The sequence below is a fragment of the Suricata suricatta genome, chromosome 11 (genome assembly GCF_006229205.1).
Source record: "Suricata suricatta isolate VVHF042 chromosome 11, meerkat_22Aug2017_6uvM2_HiC, whole genome shotgun sequence".
In the NCBI taxonomy this organism is placed as follows: Eukaryota; Metazoa; Chordata; class Mammalia; order Carnivora; family Herpestidae; genus Suricata; species Suricata suricatta.
The window spans coordinates 66,977,001-66,991,748 of record NC_043710.1 but is presented as its reverse complement, the minus strand read 5'-3'; the positions used below and the strand labels follow the sequence as shown (position 1 = coordinate 66,991,748).

The 14,748-nt window shown below is 46.6% G+C and overlaps 1 protein-coding gene across 2 annotated transcripts in view; it reads left to right on the top strand.

The window, feature by feature from the left end:
• Window positions 1–80: 80 nt before the first annotated feature.
• The window catches only part of FZD4 (frizzled class receptor 4), a 57,689-nt gene continuing 43,021 nt past the window's right edge, over window positions 81–14,748 (top strand). Inside the window, exons 1-2 of one of the 2 annotated variants that reach the window (XM_029914848.1) lie at window positions 81–679; window positions 2,742–4,105. In XM_029914848.1, coding sequence (XP_029770708.1) covers window positions 386–679; window positions 2,742–4,070 — 1,623 coding nt within the window. In that variant the 5' untranslated portion in view covers window positions 81–385 and the 3' untranslated portion in view covers window positions 4,071–4,105. Of the gene's footprint in view, window positions 680–2,741; window positions 9,239–14,748 lie in introns of those variants that run through there. The other variant, XM_029914847.1, reaches the window with a different exon arrangement.

Below are 14,748 nucleotides of genomic sequence, written 5' to 3'. Positions count from 1 at the left end.
GGAGAAGCGCGCTGTCCGTCCCGCCTCGCCACCGCCCAGCGAACCTCCAGCGCTGCGGAGGGCTCTGGCGCTGAGAGCTGCGCGGCGCTGGGTGCTGGTGGGATTCGCTAAGACGTAGAGAGGACGCGGCCGGCGCCGGGTTGGGGGCTTGCAGCCTGCAGCCATGACCCTCGCACTCTGTCCTTCGGCCCCGGCCACGGGCGTCTAATATCCCACACAGTCGCGCGCAGCTGCCAGAGACCCGGCCGCTGCCCCTTCGTCGCCCTTGGCGCCTTATCAGTCTCCCTTTCCCGGAGCTGGGAGCAGCGCGGGCAGCCGGCGCCCCCGTGCAAACTGGGGGTGTCTGCTGGACCAGCCCCCGCCGCCGCCGCCCCCGGCTCTGGCCATGGCCTGGCGGGGCTCAGTGCCGAGCGTCCTGGGGGCGCCCGGGGGCGTCGATCTCAGTCTGCGGCTGCTGCTACTGCTGCTGTTGCTGCTGCTGCTCCCGGGGCCAGCGCGAGGCTTCGGGGACGAGGAGGAGCGGCGCTGCGACCCCATCCGCATCTCCATGTGCCAGAACCTGGGCTACAACGTGACCAAGATGCCCAACCTGGTGGGGCACGAGCTGCAGACAGACGCCGAGCTGCAGCTGACAACTTTCACGCCGCTCATCCAGTACGGCTGCTCCAGCCAGCTGCAGGTGGGCGCCCCCACCCCCACCCCTGGCGGGACAGGGACCCCTTGGGCAGGGACGCCTCAAACTAACTCCGTGGAGCGCTTGCCAAATCAAGCCCCCTGCCCCCTTCCTAGGCTGAAGGATATAACTACCCTGGAAAAGTGATTTCCATCCCCACCCCCACTTTTCTGTCCCTTCGCAGGGACTGGAAGCCAAAACGTTGTGTAAGTCATCTGGCCTGCGAAAGAACCCACTCTTACACCCCGCCCTTCCGTTTTTCTCCCCTGTTCACCCGTGTCTGGCCAAGCCCCTAACCCCAGTGGAGCTGAGGGTTATCTTTGCCAAGGATTCTGGCCGCCGCTGCTTGGTGGGCGAGTCCCCAGCAAGGCAGCCAGCTGAAACTAAGACTTGGAAGGAGAGATAAGGAGACGGGAACTTATCCTCCCTCACCGACCTCCTTTCTCCCCTATATTTTTGGGTGGGATATTAAATGAAACACCATTGCCCCGTTTTCTGCGGCGTGGACCCTCCTCGCGCATCCAGCAGCACTTTAGAGGTCATGCTGGATGGAATGGTTGGGTGGCTTGAGACTTTCTGATCTTTAGGGTTGAGGGCAGGTTTAGGACTTAGACGGGAGAAAACACTCCCGGCTTGGGAAAAAAGGTGATGGAGTGGTCAAACACCAGGAAGATAACTTATATACTGGAGGATTTTTTTTTCAATCATTAAAAATTTTAAAGCTTATGTAATGATGGAGAAAATGTTCATTTTACAATAAATGAAGAAATAATTTGATACAGGGTGCTTATAATCTGAACAAAAGCAACAACCAACTCATTTTTTTAAGGAACTGAAAGAGAATTTTTAAAAGTGTTAGCACTATTGTGCTTTGGTTGGTGAGGCTATGAGTGATTTTAATAAATTTAGAAAGGATAGAACGTGAGGGAAAAATAGTGTTTTTCAGGCTAAATACTTCAGAAATCCGTGGCTCTGGTTGTAACTTCTGAGAGATAAGAAATAGGCAGACAGCTTACTTACTAGATGCATGTTTTTACATAGGTCACTTTAAAAGTTGGATTGTGGTTTCAGAAAAATGATTGGGATTAGACCTGTTGCTGCTGACATGTCCCTTTGGAGCTTTCAGAACGTTAGAACTAGGTTATGAAAGCTTAAGAAATGATCCTCTAGCTCTCAGTTTGGAAACAGCACATATCCTGACATCAGTGGCAATTTCGTTGGAGAAACAGCTTTTGCAGGGATATATATTTTTAATTACATGTATCCTGGGGAAGCCGCCAAGCTGTTTTGAAGGACAGGACTGGATCCCTTTACATGCTGGAAAATAGTTACTTGTAACTCTAGACTTCATAGACAACATCTGTAAGGAGCCAAGCAGACTGTTTATCAATGCTGGAGGAATTGAGGACAGCAACTGGGCTCTCCCCTGCTGGTGTTGCAGTTTCAGGGACTTAACAGTTATATTTTCCTATTGTGCTTCATTATTATGCATTGAGGAAACCTGGCCAAAGAAACCCCTGGTGACCAGAGACCTCAACCTGCATCCCAATCCTTGGGTCTAACAGTGTCTCAGAACATTTTCTCTCTCAGTATGGGAACTGATTAAAAATTAATTTTAGGGTCTAAAGTAGAGAAAAGAGAATATTAATAGGAGAAAAACTGGCTCTACATTTTTTACATTTATTTTATGGTGATAAAGAAACAATGAAAATAAATCACCCCATCACTGAAATGACTCCGTCATTTGAATAGTCGGTTCACCTCTTTCAAATAGGGGTCCCAAAGTCAATTTTTAAGGGTTTTTGTTTTCTTAAGCATTTTGCAAAAAGGGATTATGTAACTCTTGAGGCCCTTTTAATATATGTATTTATTTCTGTTTTCCTGGATTTGTGACAGGGATTGCTAGATTTTTAGGCACCCTAGTTTGAGGTCAGAGTAAACAGAGTCCCAATGGCTGGCTTAAAAGTAGATAGGTACTTTGCCTGGAAGCATTCAACTCCGCTTCACGCAAACAATTGGTCTGACTTCCAAGTCATTGTTTTCTTTGTTCATTTCATTACTTTTCCAGTTCTTCCTTTGTTCGGTGTATGTGCCAATGTGCACAGAGAAGATCAACATCCCCATCGGCCCATGTGGCGGCATGTGTCTTTCGGTCAAGAGGCGCTGTGAACCTGTCCTGAAGGAATTTGGCTTTGCCTGGCCAGAGAGCCTGAACTGCAGCAAATTCCCACCCCAGAATGACCACAACCACATGTGCATGGAAGGGCCGGGTGATGAAGAGGTACCATTACCTCACAAAACCCCCATCCAGCCTGGGGAAGAGTGCCACTCCGTAGGAACCAATTCGGATCAGTACATCTGGGTGAAAAGGAGCCTGAACTGTGTCCTCAAGTGTGGCTATGATGCTGGCTTATATAGTCGCTCAGCCAAGGAGTTCACGGACATCTGGATGGCCATATGGGCCAGCCTGTGCTTCATCTCCACCGCCTTCACCGTGCTGACCTTCCTGATCGATTCTTCTAGGTTTTCCTACCCTGAGCGCCCCATCATATTTCTCAGTATGTGCTATAATATTTATAGCATTGCTTATATTGTCAGGCTGACTGTAGGCCGGGAAAGGATATCCTGCGATTTTGAAGAGGCAGCAGAACCTGTTCTCATCCAAGAAGGACTTAAGAACACAGGATGTGCAATCATTTTCTTGCTGATGTACTTTTTCGGAATGGCCAGTTCCATCTGGTGGGTTATTCTGACACTTACTTGGTTTTTGGCGGCAGGACTCAAGTGGGGTCATGAAGCCATTGAAATGCACAGTTCTTATTTCCACATTGCTGCCTGGGCCATCCCTGCAGTGAAAACCATTGTCATCTTGATCATGAGACTGGTGGATGCTGATGAACTCACCGGCCTGTGCTATGTAGGAAACCAAAACCTTGATGCCCTCACAGGCTTTGTGGTGGCCCCCCTCTTCACTTACTTGGTGATTGGAACTTTGTTCATTGCTGCAGGCTTAGTGGCCTTGTTTAAAATTCGGTCCAATCTTCAAAAGGACGGGACAAAGACAGACAAGCTGGAAAGGCTGATGGTCAAGATCGGGGTCTTCTCAGTCCTGTATACGGTTCCTGCAACCTGTGTGATTGCCTGTTATTTCTATGAAATCTCCAACTGGGCACTCTTCCGGTATTCTGCGGATGACTCCAATACAGCAGTCGAAATGTTGAAAATTTTTATGTCTTTGCTGGTGGGCATCACTTCAGGCATGTGGATTTGGTCTGCCAAAACTCTTCATACGTGGCAGAAGTGTTCTAATAGACTGGTGAATTCTGGGAAGGTGAAGAGAGAGAAGCGAGGGAATGGTTGGGTGAAGCCTGGGAAAGGCAATGAAACTGTGGTATAAGGCTACCCGGCCTCCACGCTCTCCAAATATGGAAGGTGGGAATGATAGCATTTTGGTGCAAAATGCGATGAAAAGTTTCACGCGGTGAATCTCAGTTTGAACCAACTGGCAACACTTAAGTGACCCCTTAAGCCACCACCACCTGCCCTCCCCCCCGACTCCCCAGCAATCATAAAAGTAATGATTTTGCTGCAGACTTTGGAATGATCCAAAATGGAAAAGCCAGTTAGAGGCTTTCAAAGCTGTGAAAAATCAAAACATTGATCACTTTAGCAGGTCGCAGCTTGGAGCGTGGAGGTCCTGCCTAGATTCCAGGAGGTTCCAGGGCGATGCTGCTTTTCCCTGCAGAGTGGGATTTGAGCTGTGAGTAGATAACTTGCAGGGAGAAAGATGAACTTTTTTAACCCTTAAAATCTTAAATACTAACTGGGTCTTTCAGATAGCAAAGCAATCTATAAACACTGGAAACACTGGGTTCAGAGAAGTGTTACAAGAGTTTTATAGTTTGGCTGATCTAACATAAACATTTTCTGTGGTGCGCTGTCTGCTGTTTAGAACTTTGTGGATTGCTCTCCCAAGAGGTGGTGTCAGAATCTTTCAGTGCCTTTGTCATAAACCAGAATTGTTTGAAAAAACAAAAGTACTGTACAAACACACGTAAAGTATCCAGTGGACTTTTCTTCTCTCTCTTCCTTTCAAATTTCAACATCCCTGTTCTAGGCTGCTGCTGTTTTCTTCATTTTACATTAATGACTCAAAACAAGTATTTTTATAGGAATTTTTGCACTGCAGCGTGCCTAATGAGGGGAAAAGTAAGGGTGATTCACTTTCTGACAATCATTTAATTCAGAGGAAAATGAGATTTACCAAGTCGACTTACCTTACCGACCCCAGAGACCTATTGCATTGAGCAATGGGGACTTAATATATTTTACTTTGTGTGATTGCATCTATGCAGACGCCAATCTGGAAGAGCTACAACATTAAGTTTCTTGGCAACTTTGCATTCACACAGATTAGCTGTGTAATTTGTGTGTGTCAATTACAATTAAAAGCACATTCTTGGACCATGACAAAATAGTATACTCAACTGACTTTAAAACTATGGTCAGCTTGCATTCTCAGAATGATAGTGCCTTTCTTTCCTTTAGCATAAGAATGTTATCAGAGTCTAGTCTACTACCACAATGAAGACTTTTTCTGTTTCGTAGAGAGAACGTAGGACAGCTAATCCAACTAGTTGGTGCATAATGGTTTCTTAGTAATTGGCAAACGCTTCTTACCAGCTTTCATTGGAGTCAGTGTGGCCTGGAGTATTTATATGGTGCTTAATGAATCTCCAGAATGCCAGCCAGGAGCTTGATTGGTTAGTAGGGAATAAAGTGTAGACCATATGAAATGAACTGCAAACTCGTAGCCACACAGGTCTTAATTGCCTTTTGCAGAGGTATCCAGAGCTTTTAAAATTTATGCTTTATGTTCCTCACAATGGGGTACCCCCTAGCAGCCCTCAAAAGTTGCAATTCTTTTAAAATTGTAACTGGACTTTCTCTTAACCTGCCTCTGGCCTTCTAATCACCAGCTCTCTAGGACAAATTGTTGACAGTATCGCAAGTTGCTCTCCTTGTAGCTCATACCTACTTGTCCTTCAGCAACTACTTTGCAGTGACTCATATATTTATTCATGCCCCACCCACCCCCCTCTAAAAACAGGTAGGAAACCTCTTTTATCACATTTTTTGTGTGTGTGTGGGAAAACATTTCCAGGGACTCAAAATCCCAAATAGGTGGTCAAATTCTGGAAATAAGCATGTCCTTTTTTGTTTTCATGAGCTTTATGTCCATGGTTTGACATTTTCCTTTCTTCTTTCCTCTGATTTTGAGGGCTCTTGTAGGGAGTCTGAGGTGAAGATGCATGTAAGGTCTGTTGTGTATTTTGGATGGGAAAGTCTTGGGGCTTTGAGGACAGATGCTAAATGGGCATGGGTGGCCCCTGGCGTGTGTGCTGAGCCTGAGTACCTTGGCTGGACTCTGGGTCAGGCTTCTAGGAGCATGAGAAATGATCCCCACAAGGATCAGTTGAACTCCATCTGAGACTAAGTTGCCTAGGAAATATAAAATGTGAACTCTGTGTGCTGCTTGCAGACAGTTCCCATAGCTGGCCAGGGCCCTGGAGCCTGCGTCCCCGGGCGGAGCCTGCCCTTACTCACGCTCCACTCCAGTGCCTTGGGAGTTATGATGAGACGCTGCCCCAGGAAAGGGAAGAAGGAGGGTGCAGTAGCGCACTGGCCCGACTGTTAGGTTATAGGGGTTTGTAACGCCATGTTGTTGGGAATGTTTCAGCGATTGTGTGCCCAAGGCAGCACCCAGCAGAGGGCCAGGCACAGAGTAGGTGCTCAACATTTGTGAATAATGAAATAATAATAAGAGTACTAGGAGGAAACTATACACCTGAGTTCTGGAGGCAGTGGCCTGGCAACTTTCTGGGTTTGAACTGGCCTCTTCTACAAATCTCTTGCCTTCTCAGGGGAAAGTCTATTTGATCCTAAGTGGCTGTCAGTGCAGACGGGATTAGTAGCCCTGGCAATGTCACAGGGCTGTGGGCCTTTTCTTTCACGTTCCAGACAATGGAGAGTGTTTATGGTTTCAGGAAAGGAACTTTGTGGCTGAGGAGTCAGTTACCTTGTTACCTTGACGCGATTCCATCACCTTTTCACTTGGTATTTGTTTAAAAAAAAAAAAAAAAGTAAATTACTAGCACATTTACTGAGTGCCAATCATGTGTAGAGCCCTGTGTTAGGCACCGAAGGGGATGTCACGGAGTATAAGCTCTGTCTTTCCAAACGACGTGGACTGACAGTTCTGGGTCTGCTGACTTTTGCAGTTGGTTTTGGGGAAGGAGCATGGGCCTCTGAATTGTCATCTGTTTCACTGTCCCCATCCCATAAACCTCTTCCTGGGTCTTACTTACTACCTTTAATGTGTCTCTCATCCCTCTTCAAGATTCCGTGTAAGTCAGTGACAGGGTTTTTGACAGAAATTTTCAGCCCTGTTTCATGACAGTCTCTGTGGGAATCTCCTCAGAAGGCTATGAACTTTGGCTTAAATCGAACATGAGCTCCCAAATCCTAATGTGACTGTGGGGCAGGCATGTCACGGCTTGAGGTGTTCCACGTGATGCTTACAGGTGAATTGGAGGACATCTTGCTAGAGAAAAGGTTAGGGCTGTTTTTCTTTGAAATCTAGAATAAGTAGGTGTGATTGTAGCTTCCTACCTCACCAGAAGTCAACTTCCTCTTCCTGCAGGAAGCTGCAGTCACACCTCTGGAGATTTTATTCAACAGGGCCCAAGGGCACCACTGTCTACCCTCCACTCTGGCAAACCCTTCTTTATCTTCCTCCATAAAGGCCACACCTCAGGGCAGAGGAACACAGGGTAGGGTGGAACTGGCCTGAACCATCTGGTTGAGCTACTTGGTTGATTCATATCCTTTTTCCTCCACGGAGACCTGTTTCCTGATCTCTGAGACTGCTTCTGAGCTGGCAACTTGCTCTGGGTCCTGAAACTGGAGAAGGGGTGATACTTTTTATTTTCCTGAGAAGATCTCTGACTTTCCTCTCCCCAGTCACTCCCTTGCCTGCACCCGCAAACCCAGAAATCAGGGGGAACTTCTGTGTTTAGGTTCTGCATTGTGACTTTATCAGCTCTGTCCTCTCTCATTCCCCCCTCAGCCTCCTGGTCACTGAATTCAGGACTTCCAGAGTTAGGAACCAAGCTGGGCCTCGAGGAAACAGAGCTTGACAGTTGCGGCCCTGGAGGGCAGACTTAATTTAAAGAGGTGTCACCAGGCTACTGCAGTCTTTGGCTCCGGTTGAGGTGGCCACAGCAGCAGTTAGGGAGGAGAGCCACAGAGCACAGACTTTGGAAAGGAGCCCCCAGGATCAAGCTACATCCTGAATTTCATTCTGTGATGGGAGAGATTGGAGGGAGTTGCTTTTCCAGCCAATTATGTCAGTTCACTGGACTCTAACGGTTCCTTGTGTTCTTTTATTGTATTTGGGTTCAGAGTCCTCCCTCATCTGGGTTTGTATAATGTTTGGCAAAGGACTCAGGTTATCATTTTTCCTCTGGGCCTCGGTCATAGATCTTGGAAACTCCTAGAAGAGTATTTTGCTTCTACCAAGGATCAGATACCGGAGCCTTAAATAATGGATTTTGTTTTACTGTGGCCTGGTCAGAGCTCTCTGCCTCTGCCTCTTGCCATGCACATGTACAGTAACGGCATGCTGGCTATCACCAAGAGGGAAGTGAACCCTGACCCTCCCCAACAGGCCTCTTCCCCTTGGTGAGGCCACTTGCCCTGTAGCAGCCTGTTCCTGTTTCCCTTATTTCCTTTCTTTGCACCAGCAAATTCCCAGTATTTGCCCAGGCAGTTTATAGAGAGCCTGTTTGGGATCCTCTATGAGCCATGTCCTCCAGGTTTTTGTGGCTCCCTGATCTCCTGCAACATCCAGTATATGACCACTGTCATCTCAGAAGGCTTCTGAGAAGAGGGGCAGGAGCACCTCTGCCTGCCCCCACCCCCCACCCCGCCCGAAGCCTGGTCCATCTTCTCCCTCAGGATGTGCACCTCTCCACATCCTGTTCAGGGGCTCAGACCCCAACTTGGTTGTGAGTTTTGGGAGGGGGAAGGCTGCCCGGTGGGGCATCTAGGTGGTTCTGAATTTTTTCCTACCTCACAGGGATGTCGTGAGACTTCCGAAGGTCTCGGGATGAAAGGCCCCTTGAGCTCTTTGTAGGAAAGGTGGAGTAAATGCCAGGTGTGCTCTGTGACCAGGTGAAATGGGACTCAGCATTTGTGCAGCAGTCAGGCTGGTGCTCTGTGAGCTGTGCTTGGATCCCCGTGCCGCCCTGCAGCTCCTTCCACCTTGAGGCCAGCCTCGGGGGGCTCTCAGATGTTTGACAGAGAGGTACCAGGCAAACCCCTGCTACACGTGCCCTAACACACTGCTGAACATCAAAGAAAACAGACCCTGCTTTTAAGGATGTACAAATGTATGTCTGCATTGATGTCTGTACTGTAAATTTCTAATTTATCACTGTACAAAAAAAATAAACTTTGCTATTTAATTTTTGTATTAAAGGAAAATAAAGTTTTGTTTATTAAGTGGTCTGTGATTTGGCATACTTCTGGGGGTGTATGATAGCCCCCAGGAAGCACACATTCCCAGCAGTGAGAAATAGAGAATTTGGTTTGCAGGACAGATTGAGAGCCTCTTTCTGAGAGCCTCTTTGTTTCTTTTTTGCTGGTGCTATTTTTCGCCTCTGGGATTTCTCCTGGGTCAGCAAACCCCCAAGGTCCAAGGTCAACAGAATTTATCACTACTGTGGTCATCAGTACCACTCAAATGGTCACATGCTGCTCTGGAAGTCACTGTAATTCCCAAGCTGTCATCCCGTGACACTTCTTTTTGGCTTTTCCAATATGTGTGACCATTTTTAATACACTTTCCAAGCACCTTTGACAATCTGGTGGCCTCAAAAAGTTTTTCCTATCACCATTAGAGCTTTAGGATTCTGTAAAAGGGGTTAGGGGACTTTTTTTTTTTTTTCATTGAAAAACTTTGTTTTCTTGGCCACACAGTGGTTGTTTTTGTGTAATAGATACGGGAGAATGTCATATCAGTCAACCATGAGAACGACTCCTTTCAGTTAACTTTATAAATTAGGTGGCCTATGTCTCCAGATCCAGAAAAGTCATCAGACAAAGCAGATTCAAAGCCATTATCAGGACATTGTCATGGGAGCAAATACTAAGGACCACACCCACACAGAGGGAAGGGGAACCGTGGCCTTTGGGGATGTCTGCTGATGTCCCAGAGGAGAATATAGGTCCCCTTGGTTTGCCCTTAAATTACAGCCCACACCCTAATTTTACCTGAATACCACCCTGTTTTGGTGTAAGTAAAAAGCCCAGGTTAGAAGGATCTGTAATACAACTCTTCACAGCAGATTGCTATTGCACTTTTATCTCAAACCATAAATGGAGGGGGGTATGTAATTGAAATCCTCTTCCCTGTAACACAGGCTGTGTTTCTCATTTCATTACCTACTCATTAAGTAGTTATGAAGTTAAGGAAAAGTCAACACAATCTGGAATGAATTCACAATTGCACTTGTAGAAACACTTTCCATATAGAAAATACTTTTATTTACATGATTTTATCTTATTCTCATCTCTAAAGTAAGCAGGGCAGGCACTGTCTTGTTGAAGGGAGAACAGAAACTTAGGGCAAGGGACTTGCCCAAGGAAACCCAACGGAGAGGTAGTAGGTTGGACAGTCTGGTCTTCTCATGCCCAGCCCGGGTTTTTGTTGTTGTTCTGTAGAAGTGGTGGGTTGAGTTGTGTTTGCCCAAAAGACATGCTGAAGTTCTACCTCCTTGTAGCTGTGAATATGATGAAGTTACTTGGAAATAGGGTCTTTGCAGATGTAATCAACTTAAAATGAGATCATAGGGTGGGCCCTAATTCGATGACTGGTGTCCTCATAATTAGGGGGAAATTTGGACACAGACACCAAGAGGAGAGAACACCTTGTGAACACAGAGGCAGAGATTAGGGTGATACAGACTCGGGCCAGGCCAGAAACACCAAAGATTGTCAGCTGCCCCCTAAAGCTAGGAGGGAAGCAAGAAAGATTCTTCCTCAGAGCCTCCTATAGGAGCCAACCTTGGCAACACCTTGATTGCAGACTTCTAGTCTCCAGAACTGCATGAGAATAAATATCTGGGTCTTAAGCCACCCAGTTTATGACCATTTGTTACCGCAGCCCTAGGAAACTAAAACATACTCCACTCCTCTGATTTCTTCAATGACTTCAAATAGTTTGTTGGGAATGGATAAATGCTTTGGCAGGCAACTCAATAATGGGACCTGGCCATGAGCTTCTGTTGTTTAAGGATTATGTAGCATAATCACTCTGCTAAGTTTCTTTATCTGTAAACTGGACACCTCTAGATTAAACCTCATGATTCCTGACACTCAACTGACTTGAACTGGTCTTGGCCGGTCTCCCGGCCACCCACCCCCAATGGGAGCTCTGTGTGCAGGGCCAGGACCTTGACTGGAATGTGGCCCAAGGGTTTTTAGCATTTCTGTCCTGAGAACTGATTTTTTTCTTTCCCATTTTAGCTTTCACATGCAATCATAATTTTAAAGTTGAGTTCACTCTTGTCTAAAGAGGTCAGCCTTGGCTTCCTGTCTTCAGAGGTTCTGTGAACAGAAACAAACCACACTTGAAGAAGGGCATAATCCTCTCCTCAATTTTCCTTCACAGTGCAGCAGGCCTGGAGTAATGGGAGCATCTTGCTAAATGTTGTGAAAATGTTGGACATGCAAAGGTATATTCCAAAAGGCTTTCAAAATGGTCATTGGCCCCACCTGAAATTCCCAGAATCACTCTGGCTGAGAGAAGTCATGCATTCACCTGCCCTCATGCAAACGGTTCCAACATCTCACTCTCTGAAGAGAATAAAAATGAAAACGTATTGCCTTTCACATCAGTCACCTGATTTTTTTATCCTCTCAGCACCCAATCCTGTTTTCACCCAAAAGCCGTGCTTAATCTCCCTGTGAGCCCACATTATCAGTGCCTTTTTCTTTAAGAGATGAAACGATTGGCTATCAAAGCTTTCTAAAATGCCTGAGGGTTGCATCAGTATAAAGCCAGGAGATGGAATTGATAAATCACATAGAACAATTTGTCCTTGTCCACCCTTTGCCTCGCACTCCTTCACCTTTTCATAGGTGTTTCCCTTGGTCTAGAATGTTCCTTCAGTCTTTCTTCAAAGAGATCTTGTCTGTTCCTCATTCAAGACTCAAGTCTTAGGTCATCTCTTCTGGGAAGACTTCCTTGACTCTCCTCCTTGTACTTTTTACCATAGGTGAGTTTAAGCTTCTGACCTTCCAACTCTGGAAGCCTGGATGGCACTGTTTATAATGGTCTATTCATGTGTCCATCTTCCCACTAGACTGATATCCCTGAGGATGACTCTAGGTGCCCAAAGGTGCCTGCCTGTCTGCTCTCAGGGCCTGGCACTGTGCCTGACAGAGGGTGCAAGTTTCAGGAATGTCTATAGAAAGAAGAAGGGAGGGAGGCAGGGCTTACTTTGTTAGGTGGGGGAACTGAGGGGGCTTTGGTGACAAATGTAACCAGCATAGAAAAGAAACCAAAGGTAACAACAAGAACCATCACACAGGTAGGACTTTCTGGAAAGATGCTCAGGCAGTAGCCTCAAAGAAAATTCTCTAGTCTCAAAGAAGGGTTTGAGAATGATCATCTACCCACTGTATTGCTTATTGTTCAAGTTGTCTGTCTTCCCTTTTTTTTTTTCCTCTGCCTCCTCCTCTCCAACAACATTTGCTAAGAGCCTACTGTTTGTAGAATACCAGGCCGGGCTGGGGAAGGGAGAGAGGGAGTGGTTGTAAAAAGCCACGAAAGACAAGGTCCAACTCAGAGTCCAAAAGTGCAGATGACAAAACAGTGAAAGAATTCAGCTGTTATTAACAAGCTTAAAACTCCAAACCTGGAAAAACAAATCCTCTACTGCTTAGTAAATATTTGTTGAATAGCTGAATGAGGGTCCATCATGCCCCAGCCTCTTTCCTGGGAGGGCACTGTAGGAGACAGACACTGAGATAAATAAGGTTCAGCGTCTCCCTCCAGAAGTTCATGGCAGCGCCCCATTTCCCCTCTATCCCAAGCCCCTAAAGGACCAGTGCTACCATTCCTATCACATCGACTGTGCAATTTCTTCCTAGCAGAAGCCCCAGGGCCTTGTTGTTTTCACGTGGGAAGAACAGCATCTGAATCTCGGGAACAATATGGGAAACCATTTATCAGACTGTTGTCATCTAATCATTGGATCTGGGAAATGACACTCGTGCCTCAATAGGTAAATGTGTAGGGGAAGCAGGGGGAAGAGGAAGAAGAGAGGGGTGGATTCCAGAGACCAGCATTCATTTAAGTCTCAGTCTGCTCATCAAAACCACACACTGATTTCAGTATATAAAAAGTAAAAAATAAAACTTACCCATGATATGCTGCTGAAGGCACTGAATCATCAGAACAGCGAACCACGTCCTCCTGAACATCTTTTCTAGTGGACGTGTGGATTTGAAATATTTGCTCTGAATCCAAGGCTGTATAGGTGGGTCTGCCTTGTGTTCTCTGAGCCCCGTTCTCTTGCTTCTCTCAGATCATAATTCTATAAATCCAAAGAGACTTTTCTCTGGAAGTTTTTTTAAAGTGTATTTATTTTTGAGTGAAAGAGAAAGCAAGTGTGAGCAAGAGAGGGAGGGGCAGAGAGAGAGAGAGAGAGAGACAGAGGATCCGAAGCCAGCTCTGTGCAACAGCATTGTCAGTGAGCCCCAAGTGGGTCTCAAACTCACAAACCAAGAGAGCATGACCTGAGCTGAAGTCAGACACTCAACCAACTGAGCCACCCAGGTGCCCCTACCCTACAGAAGTTTTAAAAAGTGTGCAGTCAATCCCCATTTCCTCGTTTACCCAGAGGGAAAGGAATAAATGTGTGAATCAACCTTGCTGACAGTCGCCCATTGGGGGTGCAGTCAGCCAGTCAACTGGAGGAAGAGATTCTTGCAGCAGGAGAGAAGGTGTCCCGAGGCCAAGTTATGGAGGACCTGGGAGCTTGTGTGTTCCCCTGGACCGGGCCCAGATGCAGGGCAAGGAGGGCTCACATCCGCATTAGTGTTTCACAAAGCTAAGGGCTGCAGGACTGCGGGGCCGGAGGCAGGTAGGCCAGGCTGGATGAGAAACCATGGAGGCCTGAATGAAGGTGGTAGCAGAAAGATAGAAGGAAGAGGCGATTTTCAGAGAAACCACCACAAGCTGTGTCTTCCACGGCCCAGTTCAATGAACCGAATCTTTGCTTTCTGTGCTGTGGGTTTTTCAAGGCCAGAACCTTTCTGTTTGCTCTGCGCACCTGATACAGCACACTCCCTGCATTGCATGCTACAGAGCAGTAACGACCTCGACCACTCACCAAAGGGCCTCAGCAATCTGCAACTGACCTAGCAGCGCTGGAGAGCCAGCCAGCCTTCCCTTGAATGAGACTCCTTCCCTGGAAGTATGCAGATCAGACCAGCCTGACACCACTTGCTGGTGGCGAGGGGAACCTGGGAGGATAGGGTAGCCTTTAGTTGTTTAGGTCGTGCCAAGGGGTCCCACCACCTCTTTTGGACTCAGAGTTTCCTACCAAAACACACTTCCTGGAAGAGCTGATTCCAATTCCATAGTAAGGGCTTAATTTAGTACAAGCTAATTGCAGTCAAATCTTCCATCTAGATTTTATTTCTTGACACCGTTTTTCTTTGCCGGCTACTGTTATCAGCAAAGGTCTTCACGGCCTAACCAGATCCACGGGAAAAGATATCATGGGCCTACACATTTTTCCTAGTCCTCTTCCTTTTAAATGAGAAACTCCATATAACATTTTCCATAAGTGAAAGAGAGGACCACTTCCTAGCTTTTTTTTTTTAACTGCAGACCTTCCTTTTGGATTTACATCAGCATTTAGCTAACTTCCTGAGCACTTCACCCATTTCCTGAACTTATTCTGAGGAAGGAAAAACATCCTCCTTCAGAAATAAATGCA